The 20,431-nt window shown below is 40.5% G+C and overlaps 2 protein-coding genes across 6 annotated transcripts in view; both read right to left on the minus strand.

Moving 5' to 3' along the window:
• yif1b (Yip1 interacting factor homolog B (S. cerevisiae)) overlaps positions 1 to 9,627 on the minus strand; it is a 31,797-nt gene extending 22,170 nt beyond the window's left edge. Inside the window, exons 1-3 of one of the 5 annotated variants that reach the window (XM_060923352.1) lie at positions 9,561 to 9,627; positions 9,434 to 9,468; positions 4,151 to 4,371 (exon numbers count right to left, since the gene is read on the minus strand). In XM_060923352.1, coding sequence (XP_060779335.1) covers positions 4,151 to 4,371; positions 9,434 to 9,467 — 255 coding nt within the window. In that variant the 5' untranslated portion in view covers position 9,468; positions 9,561 to 9,627. Of the gene's footprint in view, positions 1 to 4,150; positions 4,372 to 4,477; positions 4,657 to 9,424 lie in introns of those variants that run through there. The other 4 variants (XM_060923350.1, XM_060923351.1, XM_060923349.1 and 1 more) reach the window with 4 other exon arrangements.
• A 9,310-nt stretch (positions 9,628 to 18,937) lies between these two features.
• Positions 18,938 to 20,431, minus strand: part of si:ch211-136a13.1 (HHIP-like protein 1) — a 44,461-nt gene continuing 42,967 nt past the window's right edge. Inside the window, exon 9 of the mRNA XM_060922857.1 lies at positions 18,938 to 19,925. Coding sequence (XP_060778840.1) covers positions 18,991 to 19,925 — 935 coding nt within the window. The 3' untranslated portion in view covers positions 18,938 to 18,990. The remainder of the gene's footprint in view (positions 19,926 to 20,431) is intronic.

The following is a 20,431-nucleotide window of genomic DNA, read 5'->3' on the forward strand; positions in this document are numbered from 1 at the left end:
TTAAATCTATGAATTAATTTAAATTAATCTGGCAGCTTTTTAATGATTAAGGGCCAGTGTGCATACAGCATTTCTTTTCTTTTTTTCTGAGCACCACTGTCTTTTTTTAAGTTGCTCCCAGTGAAGAAAGCACATACATATAGAGCCACCTAGAGAGAGGAAAAAAAAAAAAAAAAAAAGAGGTGCTGCACCCAGCATCTTCCCCCCTTCAGAGCACGCTGCCATTTTCTGCAGTCTCTCCGAGCCCTTCAAGTTGAATATTTCTGAACTTTTCAGAAAAGAGCTGGTGTCATCACTACTGTTCCTTTTCAAGCAACCAATCACAATGCAGCTTGAGTGGTGATATGTTTCTGTGATGACATCGACATGCAGCATAGGCGTGCTTTCTGACGAAGCACTCCCCAGTGCTCTGATACTGCTTTTCTGCTAGAAATAAACGCTATTATGGACATACACCCGGATGTGATGTCTCATCTCATTATCTCTAGCCACTTTATCCTGTTCTACAGGGTCGCAGGCAAGCTGGAGCCTACATCTCCTCTCCTACCCGAGCCATTTCTGAGTTTTTGATAAAATGTTTGTAATTTATAGTGTTTCATCTCATCTCATTATCTCTAGCCGCTTTATCCTTCTACAGGGTCGCAGGCAAGCTGCAGCCTATCCCAGCTGACTACGGGCGAAAGGCGGGGTACACCCTGGACAAGTTGCCAGGTCATCACAGGGCTGACACATAGACACAGACAACCATTCACACTCACATTCACACCTACGGCCAATTTAGAATCACCAGTTAACCTAACCTGCATGTCTTTGGACTGTGGGGGAAACCGGAGCACCCGGAGGAAACCCACGCGGACACGGGCAGAACATGCAAACTCCGCACAGAAAGGCCCTTGCTGGCCACGGGGCTCGAACCCGGACCTTCTTGCTGTGAGGCGACAGCGCTAACCACTACATCACCATGCCGCCCTCGAATGTGATGGTTTTTTTAAAAATTAATTAGTTAATGTGTTGTGCAGAGGAGTTTAAATCCCACTCCTGCCCAATCCTGAAGGAATTCTAACCAATCGTGTTATTTCTAACTGTATATACACTACCAGTCAAAAAAGTTTTAGAACACCCAAATTTTCCAGTTTTTTATTGGAAACTATTCAGTTTAATGTCTCATTGCACTCTGAAATGAAAGCATAGTACAAATAAGCAATTGGAGTTAAAAAGAAATCATGGAATCAATTTATAGACCAAAATGTATTCTAAACTTTTGACTCAAAGTAGCCACCTTTGGCATATAACAGCTGAACACACTCATGGCATTCTTTCTACAATAGAAATCAAATACTCTTCAGAAAGTTCTTCCCAAATCTGTTGCAGAAGTTCCCATAAATGTGTGGCACTTGTAGGTTGCTTTGCTTTCACTCTTCTGTCCAGTTCATCCCAAACCAGCTCGATGGGGTTTAAGTCTGGAGACTGTACTGGTCACTCCATGTTTTCAAGCTTACCATCTTGTTTTTTTTTCCTGAGATAGTTCTGGCATAGCTTGGACTTATGTTTTGGGTCATTATCTTGTTGTAGGATGAACCCCTGACCAACTAGGCGCATACCAGAGGGTATTGCATGGCTCTGCAGAATGCTGTGGTAGCCGTTTTGGTTCAGGGTGCCTCTTACTCTTTACAAGTCACCGACCCTGGATCCAGCAAAACAGCCCCAGACCATCACACTTCCTCCTCCATCTTTGACAGTTGATGTCACACACTGTGGAACCATCCTTTCGCCTACTTGATGGCATACAAAGATCATGCATGATGAACCGAAGATTTGAAATTTTGATTCATCAGTCCATAATACCTTCTTCCAGTCTTCAGTAGTCCAATGGCGGTGTTTCATGGCCCAGGCAAGCCTCTTTGTCTTATTCTGACGTCTTAGCAATGGCTTTCTTGCTGCAACTCATCCTGTCAAACCTGTAGTTCGAAGTCTTCTCTTCACAGTTGAAACTGAGACTTGCTTACTACGACCACTATTAAGCTGTTGTCCTGTGAGCCACCTATCACACAAGCTGTTAACTCTCAGAAATTTGTCCTCCGATTCAGTTATGGCTTTGGGTCTGCCAGACCTCGTCCTGTCAGAGTTCCCCCCCAGTTTCTGAGTGCCTTTTGATGGTGAAGAAAACTGTACTCACTGACACCTTGACTTTCTTGGCAATTTCTCTGTAGGAAAGACCTACATTTTTAAGTATTATGATGGTCTGTCTCTCTTCCATTGTTAATTGCCTTTTTCCTCACCATTTTTGTAGCAACACTACTTTCTGCCGTACAATACTGTTCAACTGAAACTCACGAGGGTATGGTACCACAGTGTGTTCCAACACTGCTTTTATACAGACAGAGAGGGTTGTAAGCAATCAAGAAAAGTTGGAACACCTATAGGAATTAGTAGCACCAGCTTTCAAGGCTTGATCAACCTTCATTGCTGCAGAACAGCTTTAAATTGTTAACCCATTGCATGTTCCCTGAAAGAGGCCTTTTTGTATAATTCTGAAATGTACATTATTTTTCAGTTTTGGGTAACCTTACCTTTTTTTTTTTTAAACCTCTGACAGTTCAGCACCTACCTTTGTACCATTTCAAGCTATTAACTGGATTTGAACGAATTGAATTGCAATAAATAACTGGAAAAATTGGGGGTGTTCTAAAACTTTTGAAGTGTACCTGTGACAGTTTTATTTACAAGATTTTCCAAAATCGATGTAATACAAGCAAGTCATTAAAACTACAGCCACCTTTACAAGGATAAAGCAGTTACTGAAGATGAGTGAATGAATGTGATAAAAGCATCTTGCTGCATCCAATATGCTTCCATGGAAATCAATGGGGCCTTTGTCATGTGAACATTGCGTCTGACTCATGTGAGTGGGAGCAGGCAGAGTATGCTGCCCTGGGACTTTTTTTTTTTTCCATGGGGCATAGTTCTGTCTTTTGTGCTTCGTTAGTGGCTGGGTGAAGTAACCAGGGTTCTCCAGAAAATCCAAAGTAGTCGGCTTAAAAATAAAATGGTAGTAGGGGGCTATGGAATTTGCAGCCAAAGGCACACTAATGCTTTTTTTTTTTTTTTTGGGGGGGGGGGGGGGGGGGGGGGATGTTTCATCTGTGTAAATTTAAAAAATTTACATGCCTTCTCTCAACTAATAAAATTACTAACCAGTTTCCTGTAAAATACTTGCAAAATATGTATGAAATTTCCCTCCAGATTTACACGTACTTGGCTTTCTCAGTTACCCTCTGTAGTACGCTGCCTGGCTCTGTAACACAACTACATGGTGAGCTTATTTGGTGCATGTTTAAGAAGAACAACTTTATTCATCACACGCTTGTGAAATTCCTCTCTGCATTTAACATGCACGTGAGCAATGAGCACACACACATACCCAGAGCAGTGGGCAGCCATGCTAACAGCGCCCGGGGAGCAGTTGGGAATTAGGTGCCTTGCTCAAGGGCACCTCAGCCCAAGGCCATCCCATATTAACCTAACCACATGTCTTTGGACTGTCGGGGAAACCGGAGCACCTGGAGGAAACCCACGCAGACATGGGGAGAACATGCAAACTCCACACAGAAAGGCCCTTGTCAGCTACTAGGCTTGAACCCAGAACCTTCGTGCTGTGAAGTGACCATGCTAACTACACCACCATGCTGCCCCACAGTGGTTAAATGGTTAATGTACTGTACTTCTGGTGTGGTATTGTATAGCTTTAATTTCAGTATAAATATCCGCACTTGCATGTTATAAGTACGAAGCCTTAGCTAAGACACTGTACATCTGTGTGGGAACTGAGGCACTCTGGGTAGTTTCTGGATGTGAAAATAATTCTTCGATATGAAAATATTAACTACGATTTATATGTATAAACTTGCAGAAAATAAACTTTATATTTATCTGGCCCATGGAAAGTTTTAGTTTCTTCTTTTGTAGCATTTTGAAAACACATTTCTGCCTTTTGACACCCCCGAAAATGGGCATCAAGAGACAGGAATCTATGCACCGTTTTATATCAAGGCAGATATAAAAACACCACCCTGCTTGGATTTTTCAAACATCACATGGAAGCGTTCATTTCCAGACACAAAACCAAATTAGAACAAATAGAGCCACTTACATTTTTATCCATCATTTGTTTGCCCTGGCTTGCGAGGCTGCTCCCATAGGCCATAGCGAAATTGGACATAGGCTCTGAGAGGATGGCATGTCCTGCGTAGTCCATCCCTGCTTTGTCCATGCTGCCAGGTCCAGAGTTGTGTTGACCAGCGCTGGTGTCATCGAAAAGCTGGCGGGGTTCACCAGAGTCTGAGCCAGGACCCCTCATCCTCACCCTGCCTTCTGAAACAAAAACCCACATCTCTGTGTGAGATACAGGCTGAATCCCAAACGGCTAATTACATTAGGTATGAAATAATGGATTCTGGACATGAAGTAGGACATTAACCTGTCCAACAGGAAAGTATCTGGAAAGCAGCCTCAGTCACTCATACCGTATGTGTATCCGAACCAATGCCACACAGATGGAAGTACAGTACTGCACCCATACATACAGAGTGCTTTGGGCCCGATAGCTCCAGACTGCCATGACCAACTCACACTACAAGTTGTACACTTACATGACCATGATAACAGTTTAAAAAAAAGCAAGCACTTCAAGCTGGCTTTCAAATGACACCGGCCCCATGCTGCTGCAACCTACAGTGTTCCCCCCCAAAAAAAAGGAGGTTGCAGAAGTCTGACACTTTAGACAACTTTGAAGCTCTATTTTCAGTTAAAACAATGCCTCATGATACCTAAGCAGGTATACAAGCACAGTGCACAATGTTGATACCAGGATAGGAAAGGCATGGGGGGAGCGCTCAACTCTCTTCCAAAAGTCTGGGTCTCTCCAATCAAGAAAGCAATGAAGATGAGGCTATTCAAGGCGTCAGTTGAGACCATTCTCCTCTACAGTTCGGAGTCATGGACACGAACAAAAAACTCTCATGAAGAGAATCGACGGCACATACGTACACTCACATGCTGAGAAAGTTTTCTAGAAGGCGCATATCACAATCAAAGCATTTTACAGGTCGTCAAACCTTTGCCTTTCTGACACCATAAGGTGCCAGTGGCTCACTTTAGCTGGGCACGTGTCAAGACACAATGAACCTGTGAGTAGAGTTCTGCTACGGACCCCAAATGTGCGTAGACGAGTAGGGCAACCAAACATCACTTTGAAGAAAGTCCTTGGGGGTAAAGAACTTAATACGGCTATGTTGGACAGGGTGAGCTGGAAGAAGAACTTTGTCATGTCACCGGCTTCTGTCGGATGCGGTTAACTAACTTAACTATGATGCCTCAGGCACTGCTGCGGAGCTCATCATTAGGCGATGGTCCCTCCCCCACAAAGTTAAAGACTTTTATTCATTCAATCAAAATTTTTAGGGGGAGAATCTTTTATTAATAATATCTTGAACCTATAGTATATTTTGTTTTACAGTATTAAACCAGGGCGGCACGGTGGTGTAGTGGTTAGCGCTGTCGCCTCACAGCAAGAAGGTCCTGGGTTCGAACCCCGGGTCCGGCGAGGGCCTTTCTGTGTGGAGTTTGCATGTTCTCCCCGTGTCCGCGTGGGTTTCCTCCGGGTGCTCCGGTTTCCCCCACAGTCCAAAGACATGCATGTTAGGTTAACTGGTGACTCTAAATTGACCGTAGGTGTGAATGGTTGTCTGTTTCTATGTGTCAGCCCTGTGATGACCTGGCGACTTGTCCAGGGTGTACCCTGCCTTTCGCCCGTAGACAGCTGGGATAGGCTCCAGCTTGCCTGCGACCCTGTAGAACAGGATAAAGCGGCTAGAGATAACGAGATGAGATGACAGGGTTTCCCATACATAGACCATTGTGTGGTGCAGCACCACACAATGGATTCCTATCGCCACACAATCAGACTCGTGATTTTGAAAAAAAAAAAATTTCCATTGCGTATCGTTCCATTCATTCATAGTGCTCTTTCTTCTCGTTCACGCGCGCACACACAGAGACAGACAGAGAGGCATGTACACAGGCCTGCTGTTGCGCATATACCCGGACTGCAAGTAGGCCTGTTAGGCTAATTAAAAATAACGCAGCCTTCCCGATTCGCCTTCCAACCCCTTATTTTAAAAAGGTAGCCTAAGTCGTGCTCGTGATGAGCTTTATCATAGCCTTCTTGGCTTACAGGAAATGGACATCCCTGAGTCAGGCTATCAACCAATTCTGATGCATACAGTAGCAGCTTGACGCGAGGAACCGGCCTTGTTGCATTATCCCGTTTATCCCGCTTCAGCAATGACTTCCCTTACGATAGGGCACTTGAGGGTTTTTTTCAGGAAGCCACGCAGAATTAAATGTTCTGATAGGGCATGCAGGCTTTGCATCAATTAGGGTAATGCTTTTTCATTATTGTTAGTTGCCTTGGTGTTACCTTAAATGGTTTCCTTACATCTAATTATGATATTTTATTATTATTTTGTTACATTATACTATTTATTTCATTTTAGTATTGGTTGAGGTAAGTGCTGAGTTCAATATTTAAAATAAAAACCTCCAGCTTGTTTTTTGCAATTTATTCCTTGAATGTCAACTAAAGAATGATTGAAAGATTGCCACCAAAAAGGCAAAAAACTAAGGTAAAAACCAGAGATGCACCGATTGACCGGCTGGTGATCGGAATCGGCCGATTTTCACGTGATCGGCCATGACCGGCAATCGGCCGGTCAAAATTAAAATATGCCAATTTTCTGCCAATCAAAACTTGCGTATCACATACAGATGAAAGTGGAAATACTCGTAATTCACAACTAAAAAGACTGCAGCTACACTGGCAGCTTGAACATGCTTTCTAGTGCGATTGTGTTGCACTTGCGCAGAACAGCGTCAGCGCGCGTGCCGTTAACAACAACAAAAAAAAATTCACTATATTTGGATATCCAAATATAGTGATTTTTTTGTGCCAGATATTGGATGTGAAAAGAAGAAAATGTTTGTGGTTGTGTGAATTTCCCATTACAGGAATTAATACGTTAGCCTATTACCAAACATCTAGTTAGATTTGTACAAAGAGAGAGAGAGAAAAAAAATGTCTTTTTGTTTGTTTTACAACCTTGGTTGCACTTGATTCCATTGGAAATTACTCTACAAATACACATTTGACAAAAATGATAGAATGGCTATGGTATAAGTATGACTGGAAATTATTTTTGTATTTTGATACTGAATGAAGAAATGGGTTGTTCTATAAGGCATAAGTTTTCAGATCTAAATAGGCTTATGAAAGTGTGTTCCATAGCAGTAGGCAAATAATATATGAGGGGGAAGTTGTTTTTGTGCCAGATATTGGATGGGAAAAGAAAAAATGTTTGTGTGAATTTCCTATTTCAGGAATTAATATGTTAATACCAAACATGAAGAAAGATTTTACAAAGAACAATGTCTTTTTGTTTGTTTTCAACCCTTGAGGTGTTGAAAATTTATTACTGAAAATCTGGCAGAATGTTCTATTAAAGAAAAGATAAAAAGAAAATAGTCTTTGTGTGTGCTGTGAAGTGGTTTGAAAAAATGAAATCGGAATCGGCCAAAATCGGTATCGGCAGGTCACACTCCATGGGAAATCGGAATCGGCCCAAAAAATTGCAATCGGTGCAAAATTACTCACCAAAATTGAAGTTTAGTTTTTACTAAAAACTAAACTTCAATTTTGGTGAGTAATTTCCATAAATTTAAAAGACAGGTTTTCCACCAACATCAAGTCCAGCAAACTAATGGCCTGCCCTGTAACGTAAACTAAAGTTGGGTCGAGGAATGAAACCAGGCAGGGTTCTGGTAAAAATTGTTTTAGCTGCCTTCTCTTAAAGAACTTAAAAGAATTTAGATTGAACTGAATAATCTCAAATGCTTCTTGTAGCTTTAAAATAGTCCCAGCAGGTGACTCTGAAGAAAAATACTGTGTGTTTGAACACTGCCCGCTGTAAACACTTTGCATACACCCCAATGACCGACTCCACCGACAGCCATGACACCACCGCGCACGATTCCCTCATCGGCACAGTGGAACACCACAAATTGCTACCTGGTCTGTGGGAAACACTGGATGAGTATTAAACCATTGTTTGTAACCTTTTTTGATTCATTTAGTTTTATCCAAACAAAAATGCATTGTTCATTATTCATTTTAAAAATTTGCTAGAATCAAATCATGAAATCAAACCGACACCAGAGTGTATTCTTACACCCCGACAAAATTCTCTAGGATGGCTTTGTATGATGTAGGATCATAACTTCCTTTCACCTAGACTAGACATGTTCCAGCACGACAATGCAGCTGTGCATCAAGCTAGGGCCATGGTTTACCAAGGTTGGTGGGGAAGAGCTTGAGTGTGTCTTGCACCAGAGCCCTGACCTCAACCCCACTGAACACCGCCTGCACCAGAGGCCTCTTCAACCACCATGATCATGAACCCAAATCCACACAACCGCACTCCAAAACCTAGTGGAAACCTCCACTCATCTGGGAAAGCTTATTATAAGAGCAAAAGGGGACTAAATTTAGAAAGGGCATGAGCATGAGTGTTGCTGTCAGGTGTCCACAAACTTTTGGCCATATGATGTATAAATAATGCTTGACTGTATTGCAGGGTAGTTGAAATTTAAACTAGTGCTAAGCTTTCCCTGGTTTCATTTGTCTGGGTAATAACAGAACATTTTAACAAGAAACAAGAGCATAATACAACATTGTCTTAAAAAAAAAAAAAATTAGCATTGTCATAGAAAACTACCCAATACCTGCTGACCAATCAGAATCGAGAATGAACGAACTAACACTAACCCAGCCAGTAGCAGCGTTCCGAATATTAGCTTTTCTAAACATTCAAGACAATTAGCTTGTTTTTACGTCATACAAGTAACATTGCGCTTAGTTGCAATATTAATTAGCCTTAACCAGCTAACAGATTCAATAAGTTAGCATTAGCTAAACATGGAAGTGTCACATTTCTCTGCACGCAAGCTAAAAAATAAATAAATAAAAAAGTAGGCCTAATCCCAAATCTCTAAATTTCCTGCTCGAAATGTCCTGCCCTGCTGAAAGAGCGTCAAGGCAAATAATTCCTACCCGATAACGTAGTGCACTTAGAAGGGCAAGATAGAGATTTGGGATTGAACCGTAACCAAACCGAGATAACTAATAACGCTTCCGGGCCTATTATTAGAAACTATCAGCTGGAATAAACACGAATATTACTCATGGTATATATAAATACGTGTGTAGTAAATTTACTAAAGTTAAATTTGAATAATTATAGCTTTAGCTATTCACAAGGGCAAAAAAAACCTGATATTGTCTAAAGAAAGCACAACAAATAACATGACGTACGTAACTTACGCTGTCTGAACCCACTCTGATTCGTGTAATCCATCCTTACAAAATAAATAAATGTATTTATTAAACTCTCTGCAATTAGTAAACGTTAAAAACACTATTTTCATAAAGCGACTTAATGTGAGATTACTTTCATTTTCATCTCTAAAGATACCGGCTTCTTCGTTTCCTCTCCACTCGAATGACGTTGTCTTTCCCGTACTACGCCCTTTTTTAACATAGCCAATCGTAGAGCGAAGAATCACAAAAAAGGGGCGTCAGAGAAAAATCATAACCAATAAACGCACGATCCTAAACTACTCAGCTAACGGTATAGGTGGGACCAATATCATCGCGCATGCGTATGAGGAGAACCCTAGAGACACGTCAACGGAACCGCCATGTTAGAGAGGGCAGATTTGCGAGATTGAGTTCATTGGCTTGATGCAGCAGATATAAATGTAAGAACTGGAAATGTAATGTAAGATTAGAAAGTTTCATGGAGCTTCATCTTTCCAATAATACTTTTGTGAAAAAAAATAATCTGATGTCATACCCCTGAAAACCGTTCAGATGCTGTGATGTGTTGTTATAACTAACCTTTGACATTATAAGTTATTTCATTTTCCAGACACGTAAGTCATTTGCTGCTTTATTGACCAAAAACTTGTCACCATTCGCACCCCCTAGCGGACACATAATTTATTGCAGTGTAATGTTTCTTTACAGTGTAAAAGTCCTCTAGGTGGGTCCAGGAGCATGCCCCCACATAAAATTTTGAGGAAAACGGTACAAAATTGTGCATTCTCCTGTATTCTAAGTGCCATATTTAAAGAAAATTGATCAAGAAATCAGACTGATGTACTTAACAAAATGCATGCTTCTTACCTTACCTTGATGCTTTGATGCTAGATGATCCGATGACCAAGTCGCCTTGAACTTGTTGTCAGAGCGCATCTTTATTTTCTTTGGAGTTTTCATTGCTTGCGATCACTAGACTGTGTTTGGTTTTTACAAATATTGGTGTAATTTGTTATAATGTGTGACCTCATTGTTGATTGGCTAGAACCATAATGAGAACCAATGGAATTATGGCATGATAGAGTGATACAATTTAGGTTCAACATCATCACACCGTTCCACTGGCTCTCGGCTTCACTTAATATGACTATTTGACGCTGTATACTTTTAACCCTTGTGCCGAAAACAGGTGAAGCGAGTTCAGAAAAGCAAGTCCAATCATGTTCATTGATTATTTTGTCATGCTGTATTTTTTTAGAACAAAAGTTGGTCGGTGGTATTCACCTGTCAAAATCAGTAGACAATCATGTGAATCGGTAGGTTTGGCAAATATCTTCCATTTACAACAAAATTCCATCCATTCATTATCTATACCACTTATCCATTGCGGGTTGTGGGTAAGCTGGAGCCAATCCCAGCTGACACTGGGCAAGAGGCAGGGTACACCTTGGACAGGTAGCCAATCTATGGCCGGGCTAACACAGAGAGACAGACAACCATTCACACTCATGTTCACACCTATGGGCAATTTAGAGTTGACCTAATCCTCATGTCTTTGGACTGTGGGAGGAAACCACAGGACCTAGAGGAAACCCACACAGAAGGGTCCCAGTCAACCTGCAGGTTCAAACCTGTGAGGCAACAGTGCTAACCACTGCACCATGCTGCCACAACAAAAATCTTTGATTAAAATCAATCATGACTGGCTGTGGGCGGCATGGTGGTGGTTGTCGCCTCACAGCAAGAAGGTCCGGATTCGAAAAATCTCTTCCTCTTTGCATTTCCAAGTCTTTTATTCAAAGTGTTTCCACAAGTAATCTTTTCATAATTAAGTTCTTATTTACTCATCTCATCTCATTATCTCTAGCCGCTTTATCCTTCTACAGGGTCGCAGGCAAGCTGGAGCCCATCCCAGCTGACTACGGGTGAAAGGCGGGGTACACCCTGGACAAGTCGCCAGGTCATCACAGGGCTGACACATAGACACAGACAACCATTCACACCTACGGTCAATTTAGAGTCACCAGTTAACCTAACCTGCATGTCTTTGGACTGTGGGAGGAAACCACAGGACCTAGAGGAAACCCACACAGAAGGGTCCCAGTCAACCTGCAGGTTCAAACCTGTGAGGCAACAGTGCTAACCACTGCACCATGCTGCCACAACAAAAATCTTTGATTAAAATCAATCATGACTGGCTGTGGGCGGCATGGTGGTGGTTGTCGCCTCACAGCAAGAAGGTCCGGATTCGAAAAATCTCTTCCTCTTTGCATTTCCAAGTCTTTTATTCAAAGTGTTTCCACAAGTAATCTTTTCATAATTAAGTTCTTATTTACATTCCATATATATATATATATATATATATATATATATATATATATATATATATATATATATATATAATTTTTCCAGAATAACAAATAATGTCCAGCATTTTAGTCTGTCTTTTATGTATCAGTTTAGTCTCATTATTTTCATTCAATTTAAAACCAACTGTAGGTTTTATAATTATAAACACCCAAATATAATAGATAGCAACCATTAACCAACTGCCTGCTGACCAAATGCTTTAAAAATGAATGAAAAGTACTATTAAGCATTAAGAATGGTTGAGATAAACATTAAACAAACTGTGTATTGGGGGTAAAAGCAAGTTATCTGACCTGCAGCTCTGCTTAACTGCATGCGAGTGTGTTTGTGGTGTAGTCAGAAACAGAAGATGGCAGCATTATACAAATACTACAGTATATGGCCAAAGGTTTGTGGACATCTGGCAGTCACACTCATATACGTCTGTTGAACATCCCATTCCAGATTTAGACCCCTCTTTGCAGGTATAATAGCCTCCACTCTTCTGGGAAGGCTTTACACTAGATTTTGGAGCGTGGCTGTAGGGATTTGTGTTCATTCAGACACAAGAGTGTGAGTAAATTCAGGCTGTTGGACCAGGAGGCCTGGGGTCCAGTCAGCATTCCAGTTCATCCCAAAGATCTTTAGTGACGTTGAGGTCAGGGCTCTGTACAGGACACTTGAGTTCTTCCAGATCAATCTTGGCAAACCTGAGTTCATGGACCTCGCTTTGTACACAGGGGCATTGTTGTGTTGGAACAGGTTTGGGCCTTTTAGTTCCAGTGAAGGGAAATTGCAATGCTACAGCATACAAAACATTCGACACAAATTTGTTTGCTTCCTCTCCTACTTTGTTGCAACAGTTCAGGAAAGACCCACATATGAGTGTGCTGGTCAAGTGTCCACAAATATTTGATGACATAGTTAATATCATGTCAAGGCCCTTTATAATACAGATGCACCATTGACCTGTAGTTCATGTCTGGTTTGTTCATATGTTCATATAGTTTTCCATAACAATGCATGTTTTACGGATTGTCACTGGTGATGAACTTAATTTTGGATCCTGCCCAAATTGTTGAAAATTGTGCATGATTTGGGAGGTGGTTTTGTAAATTTCATCTCATCTCATTATCTCTAGCTGCTTTATCCTGTTCTACAGGGTCGCAGGCAAGCTGGAGCCTATCCCAGCTGACTACGGGCGAAAGGCGGGGTACACCCTGGACAAGTCGCCAGGTCATCACAGGGCCGACACATAGACACAGACAACCATTGTTTTGTAAATTTGTGTATTAATATTAGATTTCACAACAACATTGAAAATGAAACAGAAATATTAACTTTAAAAATACCCTCACATATAATATTCTTATAAGTGTTTTGAAATCTATACTATATATATATATATATAAAACAGTTATTCCATGAAATTGAGTTGGACATGAGCTGATCGCTGACAAGGCGCGTAGTGCCAAGTTGGCTATAAGCCATATATGATGAGATTGAGTGGAATAACTGTTTTACAAGATCGGCCTTCAAGAAGCGAGAACAAAGACGGGTAAGAAGTGACTCTCATTTGGATACAAAACAACAAAAACAACAACACTTGTTGTTTACCTGCATTTAGATTAATACATGTAACTTGTATTGTGTATTTGAGTTACCGGTATAAGATTATTTAATTTGCTTCAGAATGTGATTGTTTCAGTTCATCTGATTATTTAATTAGCCTTTTACATTTTCAGTGAAAATGCATGCATGTACCGTACATATGTTGCACAAGTTATAACACCTATCCTGTTTTAACGAGAGCCAGCCCACAATCAATGAAGTCAAATCAGTCTTAGTTGAGCAAGTCGGTAACGGTATTTCTTACTGTCACCGTAAATTTTTATTTATATGACTTTGGTCTATAGCTGTCAAAGGCCTCGGTCTTAAAACCGGTACCTGCTGTGATGTCGCGCATTCAGGGCTGGCTGGCTCAGCGGGGCAGCTTGAATGCCAACTTTGCGGTCGATTTTAACTCTCAAAAATATATATATTTTTATTCCCATTTATGCAGCATACAAGAGTCAAGGATGGAGATACTATCCACTCAGAAATCTATTTAAAAATAAAGGTTCTGCATATCTCCTTTAAAGGTGCATTACCACCACCGACTGAGTTGGAGTGTGGAACAGGAGATCTTGGTGGGGGGGGGGGGGGGGGGGGGACTATATTAGCGGAGCTCCAGCGGAGCACCATACCTAAGAAAAAATGGTAAACCCATCGAGTCAATTTTTTGTGGTTTGTCCATGTACGTGTACCACCAGTCATACACACCGCCTAGTGGTCAGTGTTAGTAATTACCACTCATACACACCGCCTAGTGGTCAGTGTTAGTAATTACTAGTCATACACACCACCTAGTGGCCAGTGTTAGTAATTACCAGTCATACACCCCGCCTCGTGGCCAGTGCTAGCCAGTAAAGAAATAAAACAAAAGAGACTGGCTATGATATAAGAAAATTCTACAACCCAGAAACAGATGGGAGCTCTGCTTTTAGGCAGTGCCTAAATCTATATATTCTTTTATTTATCTATTTCTGTTTCTTTTAAATACTTGATAACAAAGTGATATATCTGACTTAATGCGTGCCGCCATTTTGTTTTTCTCTACTCATGGTATATGAGTTGATATCCTAGTCGTAGAGTAGCCAATCAGAGCACACGATTGCTCATATCCAGTGAATGTGGATCGAATGCACACACACACACGCACGTGTATATATATATATATGCACATATATACATACACACACACACACACACACACACACACACACACACACATATATCCCTGTGATGACCTGGCGATATATATATATATATATATATATATATATATATATATATATATATATATATATATATACACACACACACACACACACACACACTACAGTTCAAAAGTTTGGGGTCACCCAGACCATTTTGTGTTTTCCATGACACACACACACACTACAGTTCAAAAGTTTGGGGTCACCCAGACCATTTTGTGTTTTCCATGAAAAGTCACACTTTTATTTACCACCATAAGTTGTAAAATGAATAGAAAATATAGTCAAGACATTTTTCTGGCCATTTTGAGCATTTAATCGACCCCACAAATGTGATGCTCCAGAAACTCAATCTGCTCAAAGGAAGGTCAGTTTTATAGCTTCTCTAAAGAGCTAAACTGTTTTCAGCTGTGCTAACATGATTGTACAAGGGTTTTCTAATCATCCATTAGCCTTCTGAGGCAATGAGCAAACACATTGTACCATTAGAACACTGGAGGGATAGTTGCTGGAAATGGGCCTCTATACACCTATGTAGATATTGCACCAAAAACCAGACATTTAGTAGAATTTAGCTAGAATAGTCATTTACCACATTAGCAATGTATAGAGTGTATTTCTGATTAGTTTAAAGTGATCTTCATTGAAAAGAACAGGGTCATTCCGTGCCAACTCACCTAAATTTCTGGAAACTCCCCAGGTCACCCTCTCAGATTTTGCTGAAAAAATTCTTACATGTAGATCTATATGTTTCTCCAACCCCTGCAAATTATTAGCTTTCCATTTCTCATAGTTTCCGAAAAACAGGCCTTTGAAATTGGACCCCCAAAAAGCTAAATTTGCAAAACGTGCTTTCTTCCAACTTCAGGAGCTTATAATTTTAAAATGGATTAAACCTGGAAGCCAATATTGCAGATATTTACTAAAAGGCATCCAAATTTTTCAATTATGCCATCAGTTAGCCTCTGGGATGCTTATTTATCACTCTATATTCGGCCAAAATGAGCTAAAATAGGGTGTAACTATAGGAGCCATTCTGGAAAAATGGATCAACTCAGACTTTTCTCCTCATAACACAGTAATTATATGGTCATTATCTGTTCATAGCTACATTTTTTCCAGGATAACACTGTTAGGTGATGAATTACAAAAGTTTTAACATAAGCCCATCTCTCCGAGGGCCCAAAAATAGCCCATTTTTGCCCCCCAGTTTGACCATGTGGCTAGGGGTTTAGGATCTTCTAATTTTTTCTTGATACTGTCTCCTATAAGATCAACTGTAATAAGTGTCTGTGATAAGTATCAACTGACCAAGTTATTTTAGCGAACACCTATGGCTTCATATTTAAATCAATTTTTATGTAAATGAATGTTTTTTTCATAAATCACTGTTTTGTCATATTCAGGACCTTATAAATCTGAAACAGAACTATTTAGAAAAGTGATACTGCACATATCTATAAACTGGCATACACATTTTCATATTCTGGAATGAGAATGCCTGAAGAATGCTTAGTTTTCTATCTATGGGAAACTGAAAATGGTAATTTGGCCCAAACTGGTAATTATTTATGAAGAGGTCCTTAAGTGAGGTTATGTGACAACATTGATTATTCTACTCAAAGTACTGGTAATAATGTTAGGTACTTTTGCTATTCATAAATATATTGTTTTCATCATGATCCATACATGTTTGGAGTTTTATTTAAAAACCTGTCCAACAGTACTTTAACAGTTTACTGAAGTCATGTTAGTTATGGCATACACCACCAGATGGAGTGACAGTCTAGGGACAGCAGAGTCAGCCTGTCTGTCTGGACATTCTTTGTGTGGTTGAGGCCCCCGACATAAAATCTGGAGGACGTCAGTATCAACTGTCACAGCATGACTTTAAGCATGTTCAAGATCTGTTTTCTAAGATGTAACATTATGCACCTTTTAATACTAGATATTAAGAGTCAGGACAGATGAAAATGGCATTAAGGAGTTTTCTAAAAGTGGTAAAAATGACTTTGTCTTTGTATACATGCATATTATATAGAGTGTACATGTGTGTATCTGTATGTAGTAAAGAAATGAGATGCTACTCAAATAAACATTTTCTAGAGGTATTCTGATACAACAATCTAAACTGTTTTATGGCAGCTTATAAAACTCTGTAGTACCTCTGTCCAGGATAGTTCCATTTCAGGCCTATAAGCTGATAAATATGAGAAAAATGGAATAATCATAAAAAAAAGTTTGTGTACATAAAAATTGATTTAAATATGAAGCCATGGGTGTTCATTAAAATAATTTGATCAGTAGATACATCCTATAAGAGACAATATTTAGAAAAAAAATGACGATCCTAAACCCCTAGCCACATGGTCAAACTGGGGGGCAAAAATAGGCTATTTTTGGGCCCTCGGAGAGATGGGCTTATGTTAAAACTTTTGTAATTCATCACCTAACAGTGTTATCCTGGAAAAAATGTACCTATGAACAGATAATGACCATATAATTACTGTGTTATGAGGAGAAAAGTCTGAGTTGATCCATTTTTCCAGAATAACTCCTATAGTTACACCCTACATATAGTTACACGCTCATTTTGGTCGAAAAGCCATTTTTGGCTTCCTATAGAGTGATAAATAAGCATCCCAGAGGCTAACTGATGGCATAATTGAATAATATGGATGCCATTTAGTAAATATCTGCAATATTGGCTTCCAGGTTTAATCCATTTTAAAATTATAAGCTCCTGAAGTTGGAAGAAAGCACGTTTTGCAAATTTAGCTTTTTGGGGGTCAAATTTCAAAGGCCTGTTTTTCGGAAACTACGAGGAATTGAAAGCTAATACTTTGCAGAGAGTGTAGAAACATATAGATCTACATTTAGGAATTTTTCCAGCAAAATCTGAGGGGGTGACCTGGGGACCCCTAGGTGAGTTGGCACGGAATGACCCAACAGTGCTTTTCTTTCAAAAATAAGGAAATTTCAAAGTGACCCCAAACTTTTGAACGGTAGTGTATATATAGCCCTGTGATGACCTGGCGACTTGTCCAGGGTGTACCCCGCCTTTCGCCTGTAGTCAGCTGGGATAGGCTCCAGCTTGCCTGCGACCCTGTAGAACAGGATAAAGCGGCTAGAGATAATGAGATGAGATGAGGTTACACTGTGGTATGAAGATATGACGTTTATCTTCTTGTGTTGAAAAATATATCACTCGTTTGCTTCACTCACTTGTGAAATATGTTCACCACTCGAGCGTAAACCACGCGACCATGTAATATGCTCTGTGTATATGTGTGTGTGTGATCTTATATATGAGATACAATCAAAAAGTTCTGAGATTGTTTCCTGTTGCAAACGAATGGAGCACAGTCATGTACATGCAGCAGGAGTGAGCAATAATTTTTGTGAGGCAGTATGTTGCATGATGCTGCGCTGTCAACATTAGGACCTGTGTTGCCCATGTTTCTGTGACAACGTGCATGTGTGCATTTGTGATTTTACGCAGAGAGCAAACATCAAATTCAGTGCAAACATCAAAATCAGCAAAGGAGACCCTTGAAATGCTTCAGCAAGCCTCTGGAAATGAAGCAATAAACCAGGAGAGGTGTTTTAAGTGGGATTCACGCTTCAAGAGGAGCAGACATCTGGGTGATCTGACAATCCTGATGCAAATTCTTGGACATTTTGAGCAAACGCGCTCAAATCCTTGGACATTTCCGAGGGTTGTGTTTGTGAACCATTTCAAGGGTCTTGGTTGGCGATTTCCAGAATTTGACACAGAATTTGATGTTTGCTCTCTGATCAAGTTTGAGATTTGTAGTAAAATTGCAAATGCACATGTGTCAGTTGTCACAAAAATGTGTGTAAAATAGGACTCAATATTGACAGTGTGATGCTATGCAGCATACTGACTCATGAAAGTTACTCATGCTGCATGCACATGACTGTGCCACGCTCTGTTTGTTCGCAGTAGGAACAGTCTCAGAACTTTTTGATCGAACCTTGCATAAAGGGCTGAGAAGTGTTTCCCTTCTTGCTTTCTTTTCAGAAGAGGTGAATTTGTGTGAATCTTCTTAAATACAAATCTTTAGCTATCTAGCCTTGTCTTTGTCTGAGATGATCAACACCTCCCTTTAAAAACTGTGACCTAGCAACAGCATTATCATTTTTTTAACATTATAGCTATCTGTCAATACTCATTTCAAAAGTAATTCTCTGCAAGTGTTAAAAATTAGGCTGAGATTGATGGTGATGAAATATTTCACCATTTTACAAACAAACAAACAAACAAACAAACAAACAAACAAACAAACAAACAAACAAACAAACAAACAAATCAGGAGTGAGACCAATGTTTTCAGTCAATGCTTTCAATAGTGGACTGGGAAATGGTCATCATTTAACAGCATGCTCCTCTTTGGCACCACACACCACCCCTACAACCTCCGCATGGGAGCAGTTGTGTTTGCCGACTGTAGCATGTTTGCAGTGCAGCAGTGTCCTCTCTGTTCCCTCACATTCTACATCATCCAGCAGGATTCTGATGTTAGTGGCCACACGTCCCATTTCGCCAGGTCTCGCCACCCTCAGTGCTATAGGAAAGCCCAGCTGCTTGCACACCACTGTTGCTGCCTTATGGTCAAATAGGTCATCACACACCGTACCCCACTCACCCTTCACAAAGATCTCCACTCGTCCACGGTCTGATCGGTTCGGATCAGGACTTACAAGTCTCACGTGCCCATTGCGATACCTTCTGCGACTCCCCTTATGTCCTTGCTTCCCATTTTTTCTACCTCTCCCCCTACCTCTTTTGCGAGGTCTGTCTGTTGGTAGGGATATCTTCAGGGAGTCTGAAGTCCAGTATATAGGCTTGGTGGTGGTTATAGAGGCAGTCCAATATGGTTTGGTGTTGCCGGAAGCATGTGGTTGCTTGGTGGATGGACGTAATGTGGTTGGTGGACGAGTCCTACGAAGTGTAGTTTCTGGATTTACTTTCACAGTGGTGATATACTGTGGCCTTGGTGTTGTGCTCTGGCCAAGGAATGGGTATACAGCCCCAGTTGTGGAGTGATGTCTCCTGAGAATAGGAGGGCTTGTCATTACTGGTTTGAAAGTTGGCTTCAGAGTAGGACTCTGTGGTTTTGGAGTAGATGTCCTTGGTTTCTTAGTTGGTGCACTGAATTTTGGCTTTTGGGTAAGGATCCGTGGAGGTGCATTGGTGGTGGTGGGTTTTCTTGCTGTAGTCTGAACCATAGTTGTGCTGGGTATAGTTGGAGCTTTGGTCTTAGGGGAAGTAGTGGTTGTAGGTTTTTTGTTGATCACAAACTCTGTAAAAGAAGACCAGGAAATAGATTTCAAATTCAAACCTACATTATTTACATTGCATTGGCTCATTTGGCTGATGCTTTTGTCCAAAGTGATTTATTAATGAGACAATTTGATCTCACAACCTTCAGTAGCCCTCAGCCACCACTTCCCAGATTGATATATGTAAACCCAGATAAAATCAACTGAAACAGTTTCAGAGATTTTCCATTTGATTTTTTTAGGGTGATTTAGCATTTATATATGGTTGTAAAATTCTAAAGGAGTAGTTTTTGTTATGGTGTTTGAAAGGTCAGGTTACTGGAGGAGTGTTTGGGAAAAAAGGTGATAAGAGTATGTTGCTGGTGGGAGCAGGGTTTTTGGGCTATGTGAAAAGAATAAGTGTGCACTTGTGGATTCTGTACTGGGTGCAAATCTTGTTTTGTAATTCATTTATCTTCAGTAACTGCTGTAACTTAAGCATTTTTTACTGATCAGTCATGGTGGATTCAGAGTCTATCCCAGGAAC

Source organism: Neoarius graeffei, chromosome 6, assembly GCF_027579695.1.
Source record: "Neoarius graeffei isolate fNeoGra1 chromosome 6, fNeoGra1.pri, whole genome shotgun sequence".
NCBI lineage: Eukaryota > Metazoa > Chordata > Actinopteri > Siluriformes > Ariidae > Neoarius > Neoarius graeffei.